The sequence below is a fragment of the Pollicipes pollicipes genome, unplaced genomic scaffold (assembly GCF_011947565.3).
Source record: "Pollicipes pollicipes isolate AB1234 unplaced genomic scaffold, Ppol_2.1 Scaffold_7261;HRSCAF=8764_pilon_pilon_pilon, whole genome shotgun sequence".
Lineage (NCBI taxonomy): Eukaryota > Metazoa > Arthropoda > Thecostraca > Pollicipedomorpha > Pollicipedidae > Pollicipes > Pollicipes pollicipes.
Window position 1 is genome coordinate 49,201,141 of NW_023597054.1, and position 22,570 is coordinate 49,223,710.

Sequence of the window (22,570 nt, forward strand, 5' to 3'; positions counted from 1 at the left end):
TGGTAACGCTTGAGTTCATGACAGTTTTAAGGCACCGAATGCCGCAGGTTGCCTGTTGACTTAAGAATGATGCGAATATGAATATGAAGATATGAATGAAGAAATGAGAAATGAATATGAAGAAATGAATACGCTGATTTCGCTGATAAAAATATCACAGTAACCATCACCAGTAAATATATATATAGCAGTATAAGAGTGATTTATTTCCAATCTTCGCGATGGATGGCAGTCGTGACTTAGCTGACGCACAGCAGCTCCATCTACCTTGCGATATACTTCCGGCCGCGTACGTGCTGAGTGCGACAAATGTGTCTTGCATATCGTTGAGAACTGTAGCGATCGGTGTAAATGTATGTTTAAGGGCCTCCAACATAACTAGACTGATCTGAAGGCCAAACGGAGTTGTGGGAAGTGCGGTGGTCGCATATGTTGCAAAACACTTGCGCTTGCTTGCCATTTATTTTTGGGTGGCGGGAACTTTCGTCCAAGGTGTCGAGCGGTAAATGTATGACCTGTGCATGGGGCATGTTGTATCAGTGATACAGTGCACTAGCAATGTGTCATTGACAGGCTTACCTTCGATGATTGGCTGACATGATTGCCATGACTTATCGCCATCCAGAAAACAAGTCGGCATTCACCTCACCCCAGTGGACGCATCATTTCTACCTGAGTAGCCGAAACAGAGGCAGCAGTGGTCGTGCAAGAAACACTGAGTGATAAAAAGAACAAAAATTGGCCATGTCGCAATCACGACCAATTATGAAGTAGCACAGACGGGCGTATTTAGTCGAGATGTCATAACGCATTCAGATTTCTTGCAAAGCAGATTACCCTATGAAAAAAACACGGCCCGACTACTCCCACCATGTGATGCAATTTACCGCAGGGTCGAGCAAGTTGTCTCATTTGAAACATTATCAGCTAGCACAGGCACAAATAAGCATGAAAATTACGTACAAATTATTCGTGGTCATTTTAGACCAAACTTTCATTACTGCGTTTCTGGTGCTCTATGTTGGTAGTTGTGTTTCTTTGAAACATCTGTTATCATGCAGTGCTATTGGGCACATTTTATACAATCCAACACCTATCACCACCGTTTTTTTTTCTTCTGAAAAACTGTTACGAATCGTGCCTTTATTACTTCGTAACGTGACGTTGGTCCTGCCAGCACCACCAGACAACACAGCTGCAATTATACATAAAAACAGTGCACAAAACGTCCTTGGTCGTTTTGGACCCAAGTTACATTTCCGCGTTTCTTTAGTTCAAAACGAGTCGTCTTGTCTTATGACATATTTGTGATCCTGCACAGAACTAGTGGTCAAATCATACATTAACGAACGCCGAATAGTATTTGTCCGGAGCTACCGCTTCCTCATTGCTCATTTCTAGCTGCCAGAGACTGTCCATCCCCATAACTAGTTTGCCTGGCAAATTCATCTGCCGATTGATTATTGAATCTTGATTCCGGATACAAAGCGCTCTCAGCACTTTCGGTTTCACTTTTTGCACGCACTTGGCAAGCGGCGGTGATATATTCCACTGATTCGCATCGAGTGTCCCTCCATGAGCTGATGTCACATGTCGCTTTGGAGCACCGTCCTGTAGGAGCGTTGTCGTTGGTCTTGATAACGACGTCGCAGTGCGACCTACGCACGGGTTTGGTCAGTGTGTGCCGCCGTCGATGGGGCATTTGAAATCGTGAAGAACGTTGGTCATTTCTGTCAACCCTGGCATTTTTGGCATACACCAAGTACCAGGCCAAACGTCATGGATATACACTAATATAAGTAGCAAGCTATTTCTGAACACATCATTACCTATAATCAGACTCAATGCTCCTGGCCTTTTGTAGAAAATTGTGAGCTTAACCGTCGCCCTGATTTGCCGTTTTTTATGCGGCAGACTGACGAGGGGTTGATGCGACTCCCTGGCGTTTCCACCCTAATGGTGATAGAGTTTAGCGGAAAACACCAGTGGCTTGGTCTGAACGAGATCTCGCTATTTGCACTAGTTTCACATTGCTGCGCCAATAATTGACCCACTATGGCAGATCAAAGTTCGAATTTTCCAGAAAATCGCACTTTTTCAGCTTAGCATCATACCTACGAGACCATGCCTTGTGACACGAAAGCTGAAGAAGCGTGATCTTTGCTCGATTTTGGGTAATATAGTGTATGTTTTCATGTTTCTTTTGAACACACACTTATGATGTATCGCTCCGTTTGTTACAATGTCGGCCCGCCGCGCGCGTTCCGCGGCACTCTCGGTCGCCGCTTGCTCGCGCTCAGGCCGGAGGTCGTAGTGCAGTAATCCTCAAAAACCGCCGTTGCTCCGAAACCAGGAAATGTAGGGACACGTTTTTTAGTGTTTTAGGTGGGGACACGTTTTTTGGTTTTCTGGTTACACGCACAATGGTTGTCCCATAGACTATGTAAAAATTGGGCGCGATTGCACTATGTGCTGAAAAGGTATCTTAAAAAAAATTGTGGGTTGCATCAAACCCCTATCAGGACGAGTGTTAAATTAACGTCCACGTTGCCTTCGGGGTTTGTTGGAAAGAAGTTAAAAAAATAATATCCCGAATGGCTGTTCTTGAAATGTGTACAACGCTGAAAAGACGGCTGATCGCGCCGTGACGCGTTTTCCGAAAAATTGGGAGACAGGTTCCATTTGCTTCCCCCCCCCCCCCCCACCCTATCTTAAGTGATGGTACCTATGACTACGACAAATCAACGAACAACACGGCCTCCAACCAGCCCCTTGGGCCCTTCCAGCTTTTTTCCGTCGGTCCAGGCGGGCCCAATACTCTTCGTGACGCGGGGAGGCTCGTGCCTCTGAGCTCCCGTTCCCCCGGCTTGCCCCCCCCCCCCTCCCCCTGCTTATAACTGAGCACGGGTATTAACATTGTGTATCTCCTAATACACTGCACTGGTTACCTCACGCCTTTGTTTAAGCGGCATCACCTGTTCCACCTGCAAAGCCAACCATTTTCAACACAAACAACTCCAATGTTAAGATCATTCATTAAATGGGAGCCCCATTGACCAGATGATCAGCTCCGAATGGACAAACGACTGGATGTAATACCGTAAACGGCACGATGTAATACCATAAACGGCTAGATGTAATTCCATAAACGGCTAGATGTAATGTCATATACGGCTGGAAGAAAAAAAACATAAACGGTTCGAGGTAGTGCCGCAAACGGCTTAAAGGAATTCGTAAAACGAGTGCCAGTTCAGCCTGCAAAAATCACCCGTGTGAACCATTCGGACTGATGCAACACACGGCTAGCACGAACCGTCCGTTACTACTTGTTCCGCACCAAGTGCATTTTTTTCGGCCAAGACTATCTTACGTAAAACGACATTGCAGCGTTATACAACAGCATAAAAGTGAGCTGACGTTGGCAACAACGGAAATCGGGGAGCGAAGAACAAAGCAGGATATAAAATTATCGCAACGCTGGGTGACTGACCAAAGGCACACCCACCGACTTCACGGCATAGTCGGTCAGGCGTATCCGCGCGGTAGCGGCTCGATGGTTGATCTCCGCACTGTTCCTCTTGCTATAGGGGCAACAAAAGCAGCGGTTGCGTAAATATGGTACTTGCATAGCTTAGTATGCCGGCATCTGTTTAAGATATTCTCCAAATATAGGGACTTAACGATATCCGGCGAAAACCCTGTCCGGAATTCTATCCAGCATCCAACCAATAACTGCGCACAATGCGGTACAAAATGGTAGTTTCATGAGCGCTATCACAAACTGAGAAATGCGATTAGTTATCTGATAAGTATGTTGCGAGGGTTGACAAATATAACAGTGGTTGGGATCAACATTAACCTCTTCTGCTCCTCGCTTACTGTTCCCAATTTCATTCCACAGCCGGTCACAGTGCTTCCTCCGATGATGCTGGCACGAGAGCGGCTCTCGTCCTCCGCCGAATACCTCCGGCTGAGGCGTCTGGGGGCGCCGATGACAGCAGGCACAAGGCGTTCCACGCTGGCTATGTGGACACATTGGGTCCTCGCCAGCAGCATGCACATGCACCTGACTTTGCATTTGTCAGTACCAACCTCCACTCCAGCGAATCCCGAGCTTTACGAGGCAGGTTTTACGCAGGCTATACGCAAGCTATATTCACCTGAAAACTATCCAGGGAGCTCTACGTCTTTCGGCGGGCGCTCGCGAAAGGAACGCGTCAAAAGGTTGGCGGCCCCCGACATTCCGTCTTGGTCTAGGTCGTCTTGGCCAACACTTTTCGATGTGTTATGATGTGCGCTAGCCGGCTGAGACCACACCAGAGGTGGCCGGCGAAAGAGCGGCGCAGCAGCGGCCACCGGAGCCGGCCGTCACATCCGGTCCGCCTGGCCGACAGGGTACGGCCATGCCGTCTGCTGTCGGCCCGGCCCGGCCCGCCGGGACCGGGCGCGAGACGGCAGCCGAGCTGGACACGGGCTGTCGGCCGGGCTGGCCTGGCGGTGGAGAGGCGGGACCCGCCCGCCCGCGCGCTGGCCGGTGGTGACGTCGACAGAGGCTTGACGGTGCCGTGACTAGTGTCGGTGCCCGAAGACAGCAGAGAACTTACAGCTGCTCACAACGTTGAAGCAAAAGTGAACCAACTCTGTGTAGTGGCGCCCCCACAAGGAGCACGGAACAGAATTGCCTCATCCCGAGCTATATCCTAAACCGGTTCGTCGATTCAACGCTTGGTCTGCCTGAACGTCATGTCCGCAAGCAGCCTTCAAGACCATGAGTGGGATTTTAAACCCGGAAAGTCCGCCGACACAGCTCAGCACGAACCCAGCTGCCCCCTCCCTCTCACCATGCTCCACGCCCCACCCGCGTGGCCCGCCCGGCACCAGACTCGGCCGCCGGCTGAGTGTCCGGGGGAGCGGCGTTGCATCCTCGGCAGCTGTACACCGGGCTAAGATCGCTCTCGAAAACTAGGGGATCAGAATACAGTGGCTTAAATGCAACATAAAATGCCCAACCCCATAACCAATACCTGATTTGAGTCTTTGACTATTTTGAGAGGCTCTTTGGTCACGATTCCCCAAACCAATGAAGCTTTCTATAAACTCACGCAGATCCAAGGGCAGTTGAAAGCCTGATAAAGCGTTTTGGCGAGCCGAGAGGGTGATAAATACCGATTTGGGCTGAAGGATTTGTCGCCTTTTGTACACCAGCCTGACATGTGCTTCCGCTCATTTGACCCAACAGGCTATCACCAATCTCAGCGCCCTCTACCATCTTTCCGCACAGAAGCTTAGCATGTTCGTCTCCCAGTTTGGGGTCTTCCAGATGGGGCCTTCTGAGCACTCAGGAGGGGGGCTATGGAGAGACTGTGGTTCTGTCCGAAACTTTATGCTGTTAAAAACTATTTTTCCCCAAGTCATTCCGTTCTGTCATTTTTCTTCGTATTGAGCGAGTCGAAAAGAGCCATCCGAGATGGCCTGGACCGCCGGGCCACCCTGAACTTTATTTACCGGGATCCAGGGGTCTGGACCAGGGGCGCAGCCACAGTTTTGTTGGGGAAGGAGGGGGCTCGGTGGAACAACTCGCGTCAATTTGTGATTTTCTGTCAAGAGCCAACGACGAAAAAGGAAAAATGTGGGCTTAATGAGCGTCATGTCCCCAGTCTGGACCTTCCGGGACCCAGCCGGGCTCTCGGGATCTCCAGCCTGGGCTGCACAGGTGCGCTGTGGTGGCTGTCAGACCGAGCTCGCTCCGGCCAGCCGGCCACATGCGATTGCGTCAGCCTCACGTTCCCCGGGCGAGAGGCAGAGGTTGGGCATAGTCATACCGCGGCGAGGTCAGCGGTCTAATGCCGAGCTCTTGGGGGTGGGGGGGGGGGGGGGGAACGACGGCCAGTGCGCCGCCGGTACCGAGCACAATCTTACTGTGCGTGTCGATGGGAGGGTAGGTCAGAAAGCCGAGATGTCCCATTGGCCGTTTAGTGCTTGATGAAGCCATTATGAAGGCCAGAACTATCAGAGTACTTACGCTGCCTGGCTCGAAGAGGCCGTTCTGGTCTCAAGAAACTGATATCAGCGGTCAACGATCTCAGGGTGTACAATTTTTTCGCAGCAATTTCGCAGCTCTGGCGGTCATCAATAGTTAATACGTTTGACGATTTCTCAACCCTATCTCCTCCCCTGGTTATACACAAGCTACGCTGGGAGGACCCCTCTCCCTAGCTACGCTGTGTTAAGCGGTGGAACTTCTCCCAAAGTACGTCTGACCGCTAACTAAGCTTGGGATGCAGAAAAATGGCGGTTTGGTCGTGAGAGGAAGCGAAGGATATCTGACTAATATGCTAATTTGTTTTCGAAGATTTGGCTTGGTTTGCAGTCGTACTTGAACGTACGTTACACTGTCCAAAAATCCCCTCCTCCCTTGCAAAGCCTTTATACACATCCCTCCTTCCGCTTCCGTTACGATCAGTTCCCCTCTCCCTTCATACGCAGTGTAATTCATGGCGGCCCCTGAAGTTGTCGCGACTCGTCACCTTGCAGGATAATTTGGTTTTAGCGTGCCTAATCGATATGTGAAGCTTGCTGCGCGTATCCTGAACGCAGGACGTAGCCAAGGGAGCGCAAAAGGGGCAGTGCCTCCCCCCCCCCCCCCTATCTGAGCCGCGAGATTTGAACCAAACACTGGGCGATTTCTCAGGAATTTGGAACAAATTTGCGAAGTTTGTAGAAAATTTGGCATTCCCTTCTAAGGAAAATTTTGGACATGAAATCTTAACTCCTTGCCCTGAGCTCACCGCTCAAGTTGTCTCCTTCAATTCAGAGGGATTCTCTCCATCCTTTCGCCACAGGGCTGAGAAGATTTACGTGTTGCACGTACCACAGCACGGAAGCCTCAGGTCCGGGGCATCCCCACTGGCCAGTTGCCCACTGATCTTTCTGTGATTATGGTCTGTACTTTAAGGGGTGCCGACTGCACAAGCCATGTGACGCCTGCAATCTTACTTCTTATTCAACAGATGAGTGCTAACGGGAAGGAGACAAGGTTGCGTCAGATATATGGGATGCACTTAAACGTCTGCAAGGAAATTTTGTCGTGATGCCAGTCCTTAATCGAACTCGAATCATCTTCCGAGATGACTAGATCGTCTGGCGCACGGACCCCGGTCCAAGCTGACGCATGCGTTTCAAAGCGAGGTGGGCGCAATCTATCAAAACATACATCAAGGTGTAACACTCCCCGCAGCGAGGACATTGCGGTTGGTCTTCCCCGCATAACAGGCATCGATGGGTCGCGTGTGCACGCCCTATTCTCAGGCGGCACAGAACAACTTCATTCCACCTCACCTTACGACAGCTGGACGCCCGCGGTCCCATTCGGGGTTTTATCCCTCTCCGCTTATGTGCAGTACGCGCACCCCAATCCACTTAACTGGTTATCCACGAGTGCAGTCGGGTGATCTTTCTGCCAGCCGAGCCAGCCTGTGCGCCCATTTTGGGGCTCGTGCCCAGTGCCATTGGATAACGGGCCCAGCATCTATCGTTCAGACCACGAGTCGCCGCAAGCTGTATAATCTGAAGGACTTGCCTGCAATATTGCAATATCACCCGTAACTACAATAACGTGGAAAATAGTTTTGCAGCTGAACGGCAGAAGAAAGCAGCGGAAGTCATGCTCACCTCTCGGATACACGTCGCCAAAGTTCAAGTCAGACGAGGCAACGCTGCGAAGAAAGCGAACAGCATCGGCACCAACACGGGTCGACGTGCGCGTACGACGATACGCTCTCGAGCACAAACCATGGATCAGCTTCTCCGGCGACGTTAGGAACTGATGCTCGATCTCAGATATCAGGGCAGATGCCGATGTGAAGCCAACGGCATGGTGTGAAGGAGAGTGCCAGCTCTCTAGCAAATCCTAAAACCGCCCAACCCATAGGCGCGCAGGCATGTCACCAACCAGCAGCCAGTCACATTGCCTGAAACCTATCCCACATACATGCTGCTGTGGCCTGACCACAATACATATATATATATATATATATATATATATATATATATATATATATATATAATATGTAGGCGTATGTGCGTGCGCACGTATTTGCGTGTTTGAGCTATGTATAGCCCACCGCCACCAGTTTTCCAACAATGTTATTTGTACATTCGTGCGAGTGTTATGTTAGTTTACTCCGCTCGTTAGCCTCCATGGAACGCAGGCCTTCCTTTTGAGACGTGTGATCACACCCGTTGACCTGGACCGCCAAAAATGCCTGACTCCATTAGCCTAGTTTTTCGCATCATCGACTGGACGGCAATAAAATCTCGCCTTAAACTGCACGAGGCGCCTTACAGATGCAGTACGGTACCGAGCTCTATCAACGAACTTGCATGCACCATTTTATTTAACAAAAACCTGTGAGCAGGTTCGTTCACCATCGGCACAAGTTCCGTAAATACTGATAGAAAATTAAATGCCAACAAACCATCACTTCCGCAACCGCAAACATATAGGGTCTCAAATCTCTGAACAGATAAAGGATTCGTGGGCGTGACCTTGCACGAAAACAATGGCGCGTGAAAGAAAGATACACGCCCCACAATGAACAAGCTGCTGCCAGGTTCCAGGTGATTGTGACCGTTGCATTAAATGATCACGTCTCCGCAGTCTGTGTTAATTGGAAACCGGGCACAAATCCAAACAGCCAAAGCCGACGACAGCGGACGTCAAATCGCACACATTGCCCACCCCCTTCACATGAGAGCCTCCCGACAGCCTTCACGATCACGATTCCGCCCCACCACTCACCGGCACGGCAGCGCCACGGCCGCCTACACCCAGTCCCGCGGGTTCTTCAGCACCTCGGTCAGCTTGGCCTCGGGCGAGCCGGCCTTGGGCGCGTGCATGTACTCCCAGCGGGCGGTCAGCGGCAGCGACATAAGGATGCTCTCGTAACGCGCGCCCGGAGGTGAACAGGCCAAACTTGGTGCCACGGTCGTAGATCAGGTTGAATTCGACGTAGCGGCCGCGCCGCAGGAGCTGCCATTGCCGCTCCGCGTAGCCGTAGCCGTCGTCCTTGTGCTGGCGAAGCAGCGGCAAGTAGGACGGCACCACGGCTTCTGCGCAGGACTCCACGAAAAGGAACGCCTTCTCTTTGCTCGGCGTATTGATGTCGTCGAAGAAGATGCCGCCGACACCGCGCCGCTCGCCGCGGTGCTTCACCTGGAAGTAGTCGTCGCACCACTTCTTGAAGCGGGAGTAGTAGGTGCGGTCGTGCCTGTCACACGCCCCCTTCAGCGTCGAGTGGAAGTGGCGGGCGTCCTGCTCGTTCAGGTAGTACGGCGTGAGGTCAGTGCCGCCACCGAACCACCAGCCCTGCGGCCGGCCGTCCTGGTCTTGCACCTCGAAGTAGCGGTAGTTGAAGTGGATGGTCGGCACGTACGGGTTGGTCGGGTGAACGACCGAACTCACGCCGGCGGCGAAGAACGGCAGCTTCTTGTCCTCGGGCAGATGCTTGCCGCGGGCGTTCATCTGCGCCACGGCCGGCGGCGGCAGCGAGCCGTGGACCACCGAGATGTTGACGCCCGCTTTCTCAAACACCTGGCCGTCCTGCAACACACACGAGATGCCGCCGCCGCCCTCTTTGCGTTGCCAGCGGTCGACACGGAAACGCGCACCGCTCGTTTCCTCGGCCTCCAAAGCGCGGCAGAACTCGGCCTGGATGCGCAAGATCAGCAGCTCCATGCGGATCTTCATGTCGTCCCGGTTCGCGACGATTTTCTCCATGCTTGTGATGGGACTGCCCATGAACTTGTCTGTATTGATGGGCTGTACTGCCTGTGCGTTATCCGCCACTGCGATTCGGCTCAGGCCGTAGCCAACGGCAGCACTGCTGGCAATGAAGCAAGTAAAGGCCTTCTGATTGCTCTTGTTCTTGACAAACCACAAGCCAGAGGCAACAATGGCACGCACAGGGCCATTCCCTATAAAAACATTCCCAAGCATGTTTGCAGGAATCCTGGCAGAGATCTGGAAACCAGTAACATAGAGCTGTGTAAACTGACCTAACCAAAATGATGGCACTATGGCATAAAATATTAGTGTTATTTGCATCCATAGCAGGAGCTCTTGTGACAGCAGGCATGTGAATTTCCTACTGCAATCATGTGATTCCAGCTAAACTAAGACTCAATAGTATGTACTACATGTTGTTTATCATAACTGTTACCAATGACTGCCTGAAAACATTCAGAAACTCTTGAACATGAGCACAGCCAAAAATATTGAGGACAATAAATAGCATTATTTGTCGCCACAACACTGTTCAACCATTATCTACTGGTATATTGAGGGTTGCTCCTCAGCATACTAATTATAGACTTCATAGTGGTTTTTCATTGGACAATGTTCATTCTGTCAGTTTAGTAAAAGCACTTTAGCAGTTGCACAAAAACCTAGAATTGTTACTTGATACATAGCATCAGGATAACCATGTTATTGTTGAACTTATCATTGAGTGACAACACATATTTAGCACACAAGTTGGAAAACAACTCTCCTGAATTTTACAACAAAAACCTATTTTCTATCTCAACAATCCATGCCTATCATCCCAAACCTAGACTTGAAATGTCAACAGTTGAAACAATTGACTCAAAAGGTATTGTTTTATATAGGTGCCATATAGTGAACTTTTATTTAGCTGCCATGTTCTCATTTTGCTTTACATTCCCCACCCAATCCCCCGCTGCTTGATGCACAGTAATGTTGTGACCATGCACAGTAATGGAGCTGGTGTCACGGGTGCTGTGTGTGAGCGGCGCTCGGGAGCTCGCCATCAGTAATTACAAAAAATTTGAAGGTAAGAGCATGAATCTACCTGTTTTGTGATTATTTATGATATGTCCTGCCTTAAACACGACAAATGGTGTACGATGATTTTTTCTCACGTTAGGTAGGAAAGTACACCCTGACCCCAGTTAGAGCTCATACCATAAAGCTTCTTTAATGCATCACCAAGGTATTCAGTAGACCAGCTTCCTTGTGATAATTTTATTCAAGAACACCTACCTCAACTTAGGATGGCAGAGAGCCTGAATCTTGATTCACATGAATAAATCCTGGTGAGGAAAATAACTTAATGATACCTCAGCAGATACCTACCTACCAACTGGTGTAAGAGGTCCGTATCTTGACTGACCTACCCACGCGTTGTAACGTCAGAACTGAGATGATGGGGTGCGGGTAAGGCTGTTATATGAGCAAGTGGGCGCGGGACCGGGATACCGAAACGGAATAAACTTAGGCTCCGTCGTCTACCCACAAGCAAGTCCAACCTCTAATGCTTGTTTTCAAGTGACCCTCTTTCTCGGTACGCGTCCGCACATTGCCTAAAAGGCGAAGTTGAGCACCACAAACCCACACAGATATGAGGAATGGCCAGCGCAACCCACCCCAACCAAAACAAACACAATACTCCACTGACAGGCAGTCTACTGCTGAATCCCTGCAGAATGTCATGGGCCAGCTGGCGTTTTTTCCAATTATTGTCCTGGGGTTAACTAGTTTATAGAAACTTATGATGACCTCTTACTATTCTTAATTAAAAATTTAATGAACAAGAAATAAATGAAATATATTGAACTTATCCGATCTGAACTACAGCAAACTTTATCTTGTACGGGATCTCGTCCTTTCTATCAGCTGATGTTTTGTGTACATTCATCTTTGGCCAGCTGATGTTTCTCTAAGGTACATTCTGAAGATAACTAACATGCCTAAAATAACATTTCTTTAAGCAAGCATAGTTTCAAATCGTTGAATTCAGAGCAAGAATATGCTGCTTCACTTTTCCAGAAGTAGTTTGGAATTACGGTGGCTGTCAGTTAACGGTGTGCATTTGTTTTTCGTACGCGCGTATCCTAGGAACCGCTGTCAACGGTGTTAGAAATAGTGCAAACCGAAACGACGTTCCCGGCTCTCAGCTGACGTTTTGTTTACATTTAAGGCACCGGTGCTTCCGGACATCTTCCTCACCGGATCGCGACCTTGCAATCAAGGCCCCATAACAACAGGTCGGGCGGCAGGATAACACTAGAGTATACTAGATTTCAAATTGGTACCGGCACGGTGATCTCATATGCTGCTTTTTATCAATTATTTTTGCAACATTGCCATTTAAATACAAATTAGTGAACACGTAATATCTGGCTAAGGATTATGGTCTGTTACAGGAAATATGTAGATTAGCATCCTTGATAGCCTAAAACTTCCTCAAACCAACCTTCTGTCGGCTTTCAACGATATGTGGGTTAACGGATCCTTCCCTCCCTCATGGCGTTCTAGCACACTTATCCCTATACTTAGGCCTTCTAAGCCTCCCTCTGACCCTTCGAGCTATCGCCCCATCTCTCTTACTAGCTGTGCTTCTAAAATATTTGAACGAATGGTCAACGGACGTATCAGGATGTTCCTTGAGTCAAATCACCTTCTTTCACCTTTTCAGAACGGCTTTCGTCCCGGCCGCTCCACGGCGGACAGCCTGGTCCACATTGTAAATTCAATTCAGCCCGGATTTCAGACTAAATCTAGTACGGCAGCACTATTCGTGGATTTAAAGGCCGCTCTCCAGAGGGTGAATACAAGTGCCCTCCTCATTAGACTACATGAAAGCGGAGTTCGCAGCCGGCTCGCCGCTTTCATTAAAAAGTTCTTAACTGATAGGACGTTTTCTGTGTGTAACGGAGATACCTATTCTTCGACGACGGAGCATGATCACGGTCTTCTTCGAGGTAGTGTTTAATTTCCAGCCCTCTTCCCTGTGATGATAACTGATGTTTTCAATAATATTAATAATACTTCTCCAGATTTTCAGTTTTTTATACACGGATGACCTGGCTGTGTGGCGCACGCATGCTAACGTCGATCACGCACCTGCCTTATATACAATTAGCTGTAAATGATATTGACTCCTGGTGTGCACGGCGTGGACTGCAGATTTCCCCCGCAAAGTCAGCTGTAATTATTTTTTTCTGGGCGAAATAATGTTCATCCTCCCACCCCCTAAATCCTAATGATGAAATAATCCCTCAAGTTGACAGTTTTGAATACCTTGGAATACCATTAGACAGTCGTCTTACTTTCAATGCTCATTTTGCTGACCTTAAGCAACGCTGCGACGGACTATTGAACATAATGAAATGCATAGCAGGGCAGGAGCGGGGTCCCGACAGACGCACTCTCCTCCCTGATACCTTATACTTCTCTGATACGCCCGATCCTGGACTACAATGGCTTTCTTTTTTATGACATTTCTTCCAAAAAAGTCAAAGCCCTGGAGACCAAACAGAACGCAGCCCTCCGCATAGTGACTGGTGCACTTCGCACCTCCCCGGTCCCAGATCTGCTCGTGGACACGAATATCCCCTCCGTATCACACCGACGAAAATTGCAACTGCTCAGATTTGACGCACGCGCCACAGCACACGTTGGTAACCCCACATACAGCACCCTCGCACACCTCCGTCCCAAGCGCACACTTACCAACGCGGAACTCCAACATCCAACCATCAGCACTCGTGTTATTCGAGCGCAGCAAGCGCTTAATCTCCCCGACATTCCATGCAGCCCAACTCCCAGTCCCCGACCCTTTTGGGGCGACCCTATACCTAATGTAATCTTTCTGTTCAAACACAAAAAACGAAACCGAAGTACACGCACTCTATGCTGAGTTCAGAGGAGAATATGACCAGCACACCTTTATTTATACTGACGGCTCTCGACTCGATGGTCGCACAGGAGCTGCCTTCGTACATCATAATTACCACAAATCAAACCGCCTGTCAAATTACAATACTGCGTATACGGCTGAACTAACAGCAATCTTGGCAGCCCTGCTCTACATCAAGGAAGGTAACCTACAAAGGGCAGTCATACGCACCGGCTCTCATTCGTCGTTACAAGCTCTCATCACTCTTCATAATTCGTCACACCCAACTTTAAACGGCATACGACGAACGCTCTGCTCACTTCCCCAACAAACTCACGTAATATTTCTCTGGATACCTGGACACACAAATATTCGTGGAGACAGCACTGCTGATGAAGAAGCAACACGAAGTCTCATGCTTCCGGAACGTAATCATCTTCATTGTCCCGTTTCTGATATTCTAGCCGCCACCAATTTACATTTCCGTCTCCTTCTCCAATCCGAGTGGGATCAACGCGCTCATCGCCGCCTTCACCCAATCAAGCCCATACTTAAGCACTGGCCGACAATTAATCAAGATAATCCCCTTAAGGAAATGCTGCTTGCCGGACTGCGTATCGGTCACACGAAAATCACCCACTGCCACCTTTTCGAACGCACTCCTCTTCCTCTGTGCCATCGCTGCGATATCCCATTCACAACAAATAACTTCCTCCTCGTGTGTCCGGTATATCAACGATCAAGGCAGCCGCTCATCAATTACAGCAACGCTAATCGGCTTCCATTCAACCTCCATTCGCTCCTCGGTGATTCGCATCCTGATTTGATCGTTTTCCTCTTTGAGTTTTTACACAGTACAGGATTAGATATTCTCATTTATATAAAGGGGTTTTCCTGCATAACTTGGCAAACATTCCAGGTTTTTCCCTATTGGCTAGGAGTCCTGGTTTTTCTTAGTTAGGACTTTCCAGGACTCAATAACATCACACAACACCACAAGGTCGTGCCGGGCAGTGGAACCCGGGACTGATCTCCCCGTTGCTGCGATGAAGCGGCTCGGCATCCATCCATCGCACAGGTCGCCGATAAGTCAGCTGAGCCAAGGCTATCGCTGACACGGACACCCCACACAGAACTCGCGACATCTCAGGAGTAAGGCGGAAGGGCCGGTGAGGATGCTCACTTGTTGTTCAAACGTACTGAATGCGTGTGGTGTCGTCATTAAATAGATATACCTACTGCTGCAGTCTGATTTACTTGCTATGATTTTGCTGGATAAAAATGAGCCAGGTTAACGAAACGTCACTTCAAAATACCCTCTCCCTTGCTTCGCGCCAGACAGCATGAACCGGTTTCAACGTAATATTTGCCTGGTCTTATATCGGAAGCAAATTCCCCGTCTCGGAGGTGACTTTAGGTCCGTCGAAGGAAAAAAGAGGCATTTCATTGGCCCACCAAAAAAAATATATGGCAGCATGCAGGGCAGCTCAGGCATTTTCCACCGTTTATTACTCGGCAACCTCGGTGAGCATTTTTGTAAGGGTAGCTACAATGATACTATCCTGGCGTTTATGTAATCATCTTCCCCAAGTTGTGTTCTGAAGTAGCCTACATATAAACAAAACATCTAATTTTTGGAACCTGCACCAGTGTTACATTTAAATTTGTCATGGATGGTCCACCTGTGTGTCCATCCAGGTGTATCTGCTTATAAGCATTGTGATTAGGATGTGTAATTTCATGTGTAATTATGTGCAATTATATTTTAAGTGCAATTTCATGTCAATAATGAAATTCCAGACGTAATAAGGTGAAACATACCATGAGCTTTCAGCATCAAGCCACGCACTGGTTGTCTTCAGGTTGTCACCTACCACGTTTTGATGTTTAAAAAACAATTATTGGCATGCAATCAATCATAATGTTTCCCATCTTTTATGACAATGATAATAATGATAACATACTACTTTGAGTGCTGCACCAGTGGTAAGTGTCTCCCCCCAAGCGAAGGCTATCCAACTGGCCACCCGGGCACATGTTAACATTGACTGCAACCGTTCCGCCTTCTCAGTGGTGGCACATTCAAATATTTCCCTTCCACTGAGCCGACCGCTCGTTTATACGTATCACCGATTTGAAGAAACCAGCATCTGGATTGCAGTTTGCCACGTTCCATAACAGTAAGGGTGATAATCACATCTTACGTTCGTAAAAGTCGCTCTTGTTGGATATAAAACATGGTATGGGGGTGCCGGCTGGTGTTGGAATATTTGACCAGCCACATTTGTTTTAGTCCCGGGTATGGCCAGGAAACAGACTGGCAAACGCCTTGAGACTTATTTTATGGGCGAGAACGGCTTAGAAGTATTCGAAAACGATTGTTAAAGAAACACGCATTGCGATGCCCTTTAACACGTAAATGCCTTGGGGCAATCCCATGGTGACGTCCCCATGGGATTGCCAGGTCTAGTCCCGACTAGGTTCTGAACCCCCGCTTGTAGCTACCTTCCAGATGAATGGCGGGGATTGAAGCGAACGAAGATCCCAGACTTATGTTCCGTCCCTGCAGGTAGCATGGCATGCATAGCATAGCATAGCATAGCATGGCAGCCTATGGCATCATGCAAGCGTTTTTCTGCATATCGACGAACGCTTGTAGTAGCAAAATAGGGTGACGGGTAAACTCGGCTCATTGCACGAAAAAACATTTCAGGCGCAGAAGAGATGAATACTATAGGTCAGGACAGTCAAATGAAAATGTTTCCAGTTAATTTGTCAACGTGCCCGTTTAGAGCATATATACGCAACTTAATCGTTTTGTTAGGAGCGAAGTAATGAAGGCAGTCGTACTCCAAAACTGGTGAGATGCTACATGAACAGTTCATTACTGTGTGAAAATAAACGACTTAAAATGTTTTTTGGCCCCCTCGACCCAGAGGCTTTACTATTACTGTTAATACAACACCTGATGTTTACTACGCGGTTCGACAAGCAGTTGATTGCATTATCTTATGGTACATGGACTGCTCAGATTTTTATCGTGACCCGCTAGTCAGGGAGTAACTGTGCAAACTGTGTTCCGGTTTCAAACACTTGCTTAGGTTTCCGTGGGCCGGGGCGCCGAGCCAGAGTCTTGGCAAAGGGAGCGTCTGCTGTTACAAAGGGCTCCTTGGTATCCCTCGGCTGACTGGCTGCAAACTGGCAATTTGACTGCTTTGAGACTCGTCTGTGGACCAGCATCACGACTGCTTGGTGTGCAAATCAGATGGGAGGCCTGCTATGGTACCTTCGTTTGAATTTTGTTTCCTTGCACCACACCAGAGCAGACAATACACTTTCGGGAAGCTGCCTGACTTAGGCAGGAATTGATCCACCAGACAGTCATCTGTTCCCCCTTCAACGCAATATGAACTAGGACGATCATGAAGCTTAGCATACAACGTCATCGACCTCGGCATTCCTCACGTTTGGGCAGCACCATAACCCACACCAGCACACTCTACACGAGCAGAACGCTGAGGCATCGCCAGTGGAGACCATTGTTACCCTTCGACCATGCGTGGCCTTTCAACAGCGATGATCAGCGATGTACCCTGAATGATCGGGCTTTAGATCGACATGTCTGAGGCACTTTTCCTCACGGACCACGGCCCCAGCACCAGGGTCACTTTTTGCCGCGGCCGAGAGGACGGACGCTAAAGTATCGCGCTCACAGCGCTTGTCCAATATTAGTTTTATTATTGACTGCTGCCGTTGGGTATGCGTATTTATTCTGCTTTGAACGATTTACGCATGTCTGCAAACCAATTACCTTCGCAAAATTGGCTCCACAGGAAGTGCGGAAGATGCGTGCAAACCCGAATTGAACAGACAACTGTACGGTATGTGGCTCGGACATGTAGGTGACGCTGCGAGGGAAATGTAAAGATGGCGCTGCGAAGCAAACGCTTGCTAACGAACAGCTCAACGGCTTTACCGACCGTGCATTGGTTTGACAAGGAAATTCTAAGCACTGGTATCGGTACACAGACCCGCGGGTTAATTTGACCCCCCTCCCTCCCCCCCGGCTCTTTCATACTAATTTCCGAAAGGGACGGCATAGCCGCGCTAAACATTCATAGCTGTAATCAGTCGAATGATGGATCTTTTGGTATAAAAATGTTTGTACCTTGTAAGGCCGCTGACCTATGGCAGTTCAAAGTCAGGTCGTGGTTGTCAACAAAGACAATTTCTAGGGTATGGGTCAATTTGACGCGAATTATGAATTGCTCGATGACAAGCACTGTAACTGATATCTTCCATGAGTTCTTAATAGCAGCAAAGGTCACTGACCTGAAGTGACTCAGATAAACATTTAATTTCAGGAAAATACCGCCCAGCGCAATCTGTGACGCTTTTTGAAATTCCAAAATAATAAAATTCTGGGTTCTTTATCGCCGTGACCCACGGGCCACGCAAGGTCACCGACCTAAAATGAGCATCAGTGACTTTATGTTTGGTACAGGCATCTAGGAGCAAGGTGGCTCCATGAGTAACTATGGATAATTAGGACACAAAGGTAGAATTTGACCTTTTTTGATCCTATCTGAACAGAAGATCATGACCTAGGAACCTGCAATTTCGACACAAGTGATTTAACAAGCAGGTCAATGCACCCTGTGTGTTTGGTGCCTCTAGCCATCTTAGTTTTCAATATCTAGGGGACAGGATCAAAGAGATCCCCATCTGAGCGTGTGATGTTCAACCAGCCACCCAGGCGCTGTTTGCGATCGGAAAACGTTATGGTGCAGGCCCCCGTACTGACCAAGGGCGCATTCGTCATCTTTACCGCCTGTTCTCATATGGCAGCACACGGAGTCCGCGAAGAGTCGTCATTGCACATACGTCACTAGTCCAAATCGATATAGGAATGTATAACACAGAGGGGTTGGACGGTCCCATAGATACCTATATGTAATATGTAGCAGACTGAGTTGGGTTTAGACTTTGGGATGATTTAGCGTTTGGATAAAAGCGGTTAGATAAAAGAGCTATGATTAGCGAGTTGGTATGGCCACAGCCTTATGGGTCCCGAGAGGTTTGGATGCAGGAAATCCTATACGTGATGGATGTTAGCGCCCATGCATTTGTTATAGTCCTCACAGACAGCCACCCATAGAGCTCATACCGCTACGGTCTTGTTTCTGACAGCATCTACGCATGGCTTTGTGTTGCATAGGCTGCTGTTCAGTAATATTATGAGGCGCGACCAAGGTAGGTATCGGTAAGCAAGGCAACCCAGAGCTTCAGTGAAGGTCTTTAGTGTTCACCCCCTTTTCCACGTAAAAAAAAACTGAAGTCGGTCCACCCTCAGGAGTCTCCGTGTTGATTTTTGTTTCTGTATCCAGCCATACCGGTAGGCGCATGCATTAAGGGCACGAGAAGTGAGCTATAAGGAGACCCTTTTCCCCGACAGAAGGCCCAGTAGGCGGAACAATAGACGACCCATTCATTATCTCTTCCGGTCAGGTGCAGAAGGGCCTTTCTGTCCCACCTCGAAATGCTTACCTGATACTAGTCTAGCAGAGCGGGACCAGGGATTCCTGGTTGATCCGGAAGCTCGCTGGAGGTTGTGTCGTGCGCCGGTCTCTGACCGATGAATCTATGGCATAAGCATAAAGGCATCATTTTATCCAAATAAAACATGATTCAAGAGGCCCCTGTCCGGAGCAGCTGGCTACAGACTGCCGCAGGGGCCCTCGCAGACGCCGACGAATTCCTTCAAGGCGCGTGGTACCAAGATCGTCACAGGGACCTCAGATGGGCTTTTGGGCCCTCTGGCCAAAGCGGCACAAAGGGCCTTACGTTTATTTCTGGTACTTCCGTTGACGGAGAGCACCCTCATGACATACTGAACCCGTTCTTTGTCAGTTGTCAGCTATCACATCTTCGTTCATTGGCATTCATCTCATCTTTTTATTTTCTCTCATAGTAATTTATCGCATTTATTATCTCTTTTCTTTTTAGCTTGTCGTGTATATTATCTCTTTTCATTGCCATTCCTCACATCTCCTTTAATGTCAAGACGACCCACGCAAGAGGCCCTCGGACATTCATGGGCACTGTCCTTAAACCTGCTTGGGAAATGGGCCCCAAGCTGGCACCGGGCCGACTAAACGTTCTTGCTGGCCTTTGGCCGACAAAGAGCCCTCGTTGTCTCCGCGACCCCCGATCGATGCAAGAGGCCCTCACGTTAAAATGAGAGGGTCCGGTCCGCAAGGCCCATTCTTTGAAGGGATCTCTAGCTAGCCCTTCGATCCCTCGAGCCTTTCCATCACCATAGATCGTCGATCCGGAGAAGTCCTTTGGGCCGCCAGGACCCCAAGCAAGGGCGGGCGGCTTATGTGCTCCCACCCCTGCAGGTGCCCCTGAGACTATGAAGGCCCGCAGACCAAGCACCAACAAACGATGGAAAGTCGTTTTTAGTTGCACCGCAGTAAAATATAACAGTTGATGTAGCATTATTTCTTCTTAACCCTCGCCCTGATTCAGAATCACTCCCAGTAAAGTTTTTTTGGCGATACCTCTCCGGCATGTCGTGCAATCGCGTTCAAATTATCAAGAGCCCCGGGGGTATTCATCGCGAGCGTTTTGAAACCACAGACGTGTTCGTAGCTTTTCTGGTATTGAAGCAGCAGCGTTTTTAAGAACACTGTACGGCGATCTACGGCCTGCGCGAGCGACAGACGGCGACCGGCGGTGCCGCAGAACGCGCCCGGCGAGCAGGCACTGTTACGTTAGCGGAGCCGTACATCATAAGGTTACGCTCAGAACGCATATAAACATGAACCATTGAACTCAGAACTAAACAATGAACTCACCTGCTTGAGGTTTTCTATCGCCTTGAGACAAAGTCTTGTATGCATAATATTGTGTAGCTAAAAAGGTGCGATTTTCATGAAATTTTAATCTTTCACTTGGCATAATGGGATCAATTATTGAACAAGCAACATCAAAACTAGTAGCAATCGCGAGATCTCGTTGAGACCAAGTTCCTGGTAATTCTGCTGAGCTCCATCTATATAGCCTTAGTAACGCCAGGGGATCGCATCGAACCCATTGTCAATTCACGTCATGAAAAACGGCGAAACAGGGCTAGTGTTAAAGGTGACAAATTAGGTCAGTAGGTGATAAAAGCTGTAGTAAATATCGCGAACTCCTCCAAATATGCATAATGTACGAGCAGACCTATGATCCTGGGTCTGTCTATCTACCTGGGTCTAGAGCTGTAGCACACCAAACCACTGGTCTAAATCTAGCGTTGTCTTGTCATAAATGCTGCCCGGCTTTACAAATTTAAATGCTTAATTTGGGTCCACTGCCTGGTGCTTATTGTTATGCCTATAAAGCCTATGTTGCTTAAAACCCACAAAACCTATGTAATCATACAAATGCTCTTCCCCTATTTGGTTTCTATAGCAACGTAATGTCCGCCGACCAACAGGAACGTATGTTCGCTGTATACAGCACTGTGTCTCCTAACAATAAAACACCCAATCGACATCAAAAATCGTGTTTTTGTACTGACAGCGCCGCCGTTCGAATGCTCTGATTTACTGCAGTACAAAAAGCCTGACGTCGTGCGTGTTGCATGAAAGGTGATGTTCTAAATGGGTGAGTATATCAAATCCTGCGTTAATCTCCATATTTTGTGCCATTTCCTATACATCAGAACGTGCTGAAAGCTGCAACAAAGTAAGTGAGTTAATCGAAGAGAAGTCAAAGCGGGGTCAAAGTAGGACTTGGCCTGCCCAAAAAGGGCGGTTGAATTCGCCAATGTACGCTGATCGCATGTCACGTCGGGTCGACCATTCTTCTCTTTTTGCATTTCCATAGCATTCAGTGCCAAGATAAGACTTTCACACCATTTTCCTGTCCTGACATATGATTTGTATTCCAGGACTCAAGACAGCGACGAGAATGATCGTCAACATCACCCACATCGTCAACGTCGCATGAACAAAATTGAGCATAGCTTCCGAGGCTCCTATATAAAATGGAGGGGAATCAAGATCGTATTTTCGCACCCGGCGTCAGGTTTTTTACATGATTTCCGCGCGCAACGGGATTCACAGTGTGACCCCCTGGCGAGTGCTGTGGAAACTTCAAGCGTCCGCCGCGGGATGCAAGGCTGTCGGTGGTCTAGCACCTCGGTGAGCCGGTGTCTCACCGCTCGGTGGGTGACAAGTTTGGAGCGTCCAGGTCTGTGCCACACTCGTGTTCATTGACGTTCTTCACTTGTTGCAGCCGTGTGAGGGCATGCCATTGCTTTGCCAACTGGAGACCGCGGTTTGATAAATCCATCACAGACTTTTGTAATCCATCGCAGGTTTTCAAGGGTGCGCCGGTTTCCCGGGTGAGGTTGGGGTCATCGACGGCCCATTTATATTTATGGACGTGCCTGGCGGAAAGACAGTTACTGCCTACAACACTTGCAAACAATGATGCACAGCGCACCCGCGAGCGATTTTGAACCACCCAGCTTGTGATCCTCGGGCTTTCCTGCAAAGCCCTCTCCAGCACGACCTCAGATAGCTTTGTAAGGAGCTGCACCATCAAGCGCACACCTCATCGGGGTAAGAGGGTTCCCTCTACCCCTTTGAGGTCAGCACACCTGACAGAGACAGCGTTCACCTCGGGCCTAGCCAACGCCACTGCAAAACGGCCATGAAAACGCGTGTCAAAATTGAACATGCTTCTGGCACGGTCAGGAACGAAATCCAACGAGGGCTACATGACTGAGGAGATCGGTGTTCCTGACATGATTTACAACATGAGTCGTGGGGAGGGGGAGAATGTAGCGTTTGGAGAGTCCTCGCAGCGGACCCCGA

At 48.8% G+C, this 22,570-nt stretch overlaps 1 protein-coding gene across 1 annotated transcript; it reads right to left on the reverse strand.

The window, feature by feature from the left end:
• Nucleotides 1-8,378: 8,378 nt before the first annotated feature.
• On the reverse strand, nt 8,379-11,458 carry Coprox (oxygen-dependent coproporphyrinogen-III oxidase). Its single transcript, XM_037237053.1, is given in 3 exon segments — nt 8,379-8,958; nt 8,960-10,021; nt 11,156-11,458. Coding segments are annotated over 2 exon segments (1,173 nt in total). The 5' UTR covers nt 9,998-10,021; nt 11,156-11,458; the 3' UTR covers nt 8,379-8,823.
• Nucleotides 11,459-22,570: the final 11,112 nt, after the last annotated feature.